This window comes from Myotis brandtii, unplaced genomic scaffold, assembly GCF_000412655.1.
Source record: "Myotis brandtii unplaced genomic scaffold, ASM41265v1 scaffold1888, whole genome shotgun sequence".
In the NCBI taxonomy this organism is placed as follows: domain Eukaryota; kingdom Metazoa; phylum Chordata; class Mammalia; order Chiroptera; family Vespertilionidae; genus Myotis; species Myotis brandtii.
Window position 1 is genome coordinate 149,141 of NW_005357024.1, and position 3,700 is coordinate 152,840.

Sequence of the window (3,700 nt, forward strand, 5' to 3'; positions counted from 1 at the left end):
CAAGGTGGGGACTGAGGCCCTTCTGGGGCTGGGGGCTCAGCTGGAGCTGACTGCACGTCTAACGGGGCAGACATCTCTCACCCGCGTTCAGCTGCAGGCATCGCAGCTCAGCGCCCTGCAAGCGAACGCTCCCCAAACATGGCGCCCCCTGTGCAGGGGGCGGGGGGGGGGGCAGGGAGCACCCTGGCCTCAAGGTGCACGCGGAGGAGCAGCGGTTGCCGCTGCCTGAGTCCATTTATTGGGAACCTCACTCACACCGTTGCCGTGAGCTGCTGTGACGGCTGTGCTGTCCTCTGTGACGGCTGGTGGTTCCGTAAGAACCAGTCTGTCCCCACTTGCTGGTCTGAGGGCAGGTGCACAGCACCTTGGGGGGAGGAGGGGGTTAAAGGGGCCGCATCCCATCCAGAGGCTGGTCTTAAGATGAGGGTGAAGACTTAGAAATGGTAAGACATCTGCATGGGGTGAAATTAAGGAATGATTAGAAATGCAATTTCAAAAGAAAAGTGCAATTAATAAAAATAAAAATTCAGGAGGCAGACAAGTCTGTGAATCTCAAGGATATATCTATGAAACAGAGGAAGTGCCTCTACTTTTTTTTAAGTCTTTATTTATTTTAATCCTCACCTGAGGATGTTTTTCCATTGATTTTTAGAGAGAGTGGAAGAGAGAGGGAAAGACAGAGAGAAACATCAATGTGTTTGATTGGTTGCCTCCTGCATGGCCCCAACCAGGGCCCGAGGGGGAGGAGCCTGCAACAAGGTACGTGCCCTTGACTGGAATCGAACCCGGGACCCTTTGGTCTGCAGGACGACACTCTGTCCACTGAGCAACCGGCCAGTGCGCTGACGCAGCAGTTGTCAGTGCCGCTCTGCTGACGAGCGTGCGTGTGAGTCGCCAGCCTCCAGAGCGCAGCGTCTGGCGGGCCTGCTCCCGTCCAGTCCACCGCGTCCTCTCAGCCTCGTCAGAAAATGCACACAGCGCCTGCCGCTCTCTCTGTAGAGGCAGCTGGCATCTCAAGCCATGCATGCGGGTACACTCACCATGTGTAACCTGTTGAATAAAGCCTCCACCTTAACATCCGTGAATACACGTGGGAGAGGCCTGTGACTGTACCTATCGAGTTCTGCTGTTTTACATCCTGTGGAAACGGCCGAGGGGTTGCTGAGACGTGTGATTGCGACACGGTGTTGGGGCTCAGCGCCAGCTCACAGGGTAGCATGCCGCTCGGGGGCTCTGCTGAGAAGCAGGCAGCGTTTACTGTCTTACTGGGCAGAGCTCACGTCCCCACAGCTGTGCGTTCTGTGGACCATTAGCCAGATGTAGGGGACTCTGGGGGCCACACTCCCCCGAGGAATCAGCGTTTGGGTCTAATGTGCAGCAGTGGTACTCGGATGCGGTTCCAGACCTCGGGGTGCCACAGGGTTCGGCCGCTGATCACTCACGATGCGGCCTGGAAACACACCTCGCGCAGGGATCGCACACCTGGCTAGTGGCCCGAGGACGCCCTCTTCATAAACAGCCCGCTGGGTGATCAGGAGGCCTGGGCAGAGCAGAGCCCGCTGGGTGATGAGGAGGCCTGGGCAGAGCAGAGCCCGCTGGCCCGCATGCCCACAGGATGAGGCACTGTTCAATGCGTTGTCTCACATTTGTGATGTTTGGGTAAATGAACTAAGTCAATAGTGAAATACATGGTTAGAAGGATGTTTTTAACTTTAATATTCTAATACTCTCATTGCTGCTTCCACACAGATGTTATAAATTACACTAACTTGTCTGCTTGATGTTCTTAATCCCAGACGGTCCTGCCCGAGGTGGGAAGCCCGCATTCCCAGACGCTCCGGGCGATCGTGGGTGCTCTCCAGCGTCAGCGGCCCTACTCGATGAAGGTGAGGCGATCGGATTCCTCTCCTCTTCCCTTCAGTCTCTGAATTTCATTACAGACTTTTAAACGCACGTCCTAGTTGTTAGAGGATAGGAAGCTCACACTCACCTCTAAGTACGTCCACCTGCTCACCAGCCACACATACGCGAGTGAACGGCCACTCCCTAGCCAGCCCTGTTCGGGCGTCCCACCCGTCCCCAGGAAGCCCCTGCATGGCCATGGCAGTCGGTCAGAGTCTGAAAGGCCTTTCCTTCAGCGGAGGCTGCTGAGTCAGAGCCTCGTGCAGAACACGGGCAGTTTCCTTACGACCTCAGGTTTATGACGCCTGCGAAGTGTTGTCTGGCCCTTCGAAGCCCCTTTCGGGCCTTTTTTGAGATTGAGTGAAAGGGCTGCAGAGGCCTCTGATTCAGGGAGCTTGTGCCTGCTGCTCGGTCCAGCCCACCTGGCTTCCTTCCCCAGCCCAGGGCCCCCTCCTGGGGTTCGGGAGACGGCCAGTCCCGCAGGACAGGACGCTCACCTGGCGGCGGCCCCCCTCCCCCGCCCCGCACTGCAGGCAGCGTCCCTGACGTGGGTGTCAGTCCAAGCAGCCCCTTCGCTGGGCCAGGTGCCCTCGGGCAGACATCGGCTTCCGGAGGCTGGTGAACTCATGGAGAGCTGCCAGGTGAACACAGAACCTTCCAGAACAGTTTCACTCCACACGGCGCCTGCTTGGGTGCCGTTTCAGGACAAGACCTAGTGATGGCAGGGGAGCCCCACCCTGAGACGCTGCTACCAGGACACTGACCCCCTGGGGATGTAGACCAAGGGGGGTCTCCTGACACAGTGGCAGGCGCTGGGGTCAGAGTGCACAGCGGTGACGCACCGTCCCAGCTGCACTGCCGCTTCCCCGCCGCCGCCTTCTGCAGAGAAGCGGCCTCCATCACTCCAGAGCCCTCCGCCCGCCGCTCCACCCCTGAGGGAGCCATGTCAGCTTTGGCTGTAAAACATCAGGGTGAAGGTGCCATGTGAGCAGAGTATAAGCAGCTGCAGGATAAGAGAATTATAGCCCGGGCACTTAAAGAAGCCGCGATTCCCATGTGCCCCTCGCAAATGCACCTGTTTGTGAGGTTCCTCAGGCCGTTCCGGGCACTGTCTGTACAGAGACCTTGAAAATCTAGGGCTGCAGCGTGAGGAAGAGCCCCCCTCAGCCCTGTCTCCACGCACAGAGCCCCCCTCAGCCCCTCTCCACGCACAGAGCCCCCCTCAGCCCCTCTCCATGCACAGAGCCCCCCTCAGCTGGCACAGAGTTGAAGGTGATCATGAAGGAGCTCCCTCACCTGCCAGCCTCCCAGGAGGTCCTGGGCCTGGAGAGTCGATGCCCAAAGGGAGCAGCACGGACTCCCCAGGTCCCCCGGGCAATGAGGTCCTAGACCTGGAGCCTCCAGTCCTCTGCCCAGTGTCTCACCCTGCCCGGCTCTGCCTGGCCTGTGGCACGGGGGCCAGACTCATGCCGCCACCGGTCTTGGACGCAGCTGAGTCCTGGGCACGTGGGGAAGGTAGACACACACCACGTGAGACAAGAGCCTTGACTGCAGGCTCACCAGGACGCAGGGCTCCACGCCGGCCCACAACGGGGACCGGGCACTTCCATGTCCTCGCCCACAGACCTGCTGACCTGACGCAGCTGCAGCAGCTGCTGTTGGATTAGCATTTTCACAGGCCGGGGCCCGGCCAGGTAACCGGAACGAGCAAGCGGTGTTGACAGAATTGTCCTGCTGGACGACTGGAGGCCGAGGAGGCAGCGTGGGGGCGCCGGGCCCTCCTGGCCAAAGGGGGCGT

General features: G+C 59.4%; 1 protein-coding gene across 1 annotated transcript in view; it reads left to right on the forward strand.

Annotated features, from left to right (window-relative positions):
- The window catches only part of SEC24D (SEC24 homolog D, COPII coat complex component), a 61,560-nt gene that overhangs the window by 57,265 nt on the left and 595 nt on the right, over window positions 1–3,700 (forward strand). The window contains exon 22 of the mRNA XM_005864571.2: window positions 1,797–1,886. Coding sequence (XP_005864633.1) covers window positions 1,797–1,886 — 90 coding nt within the window. The remainder of the gene's footprint in view (window positions 1–1,796; window positions 1,887–3,700) is intronic.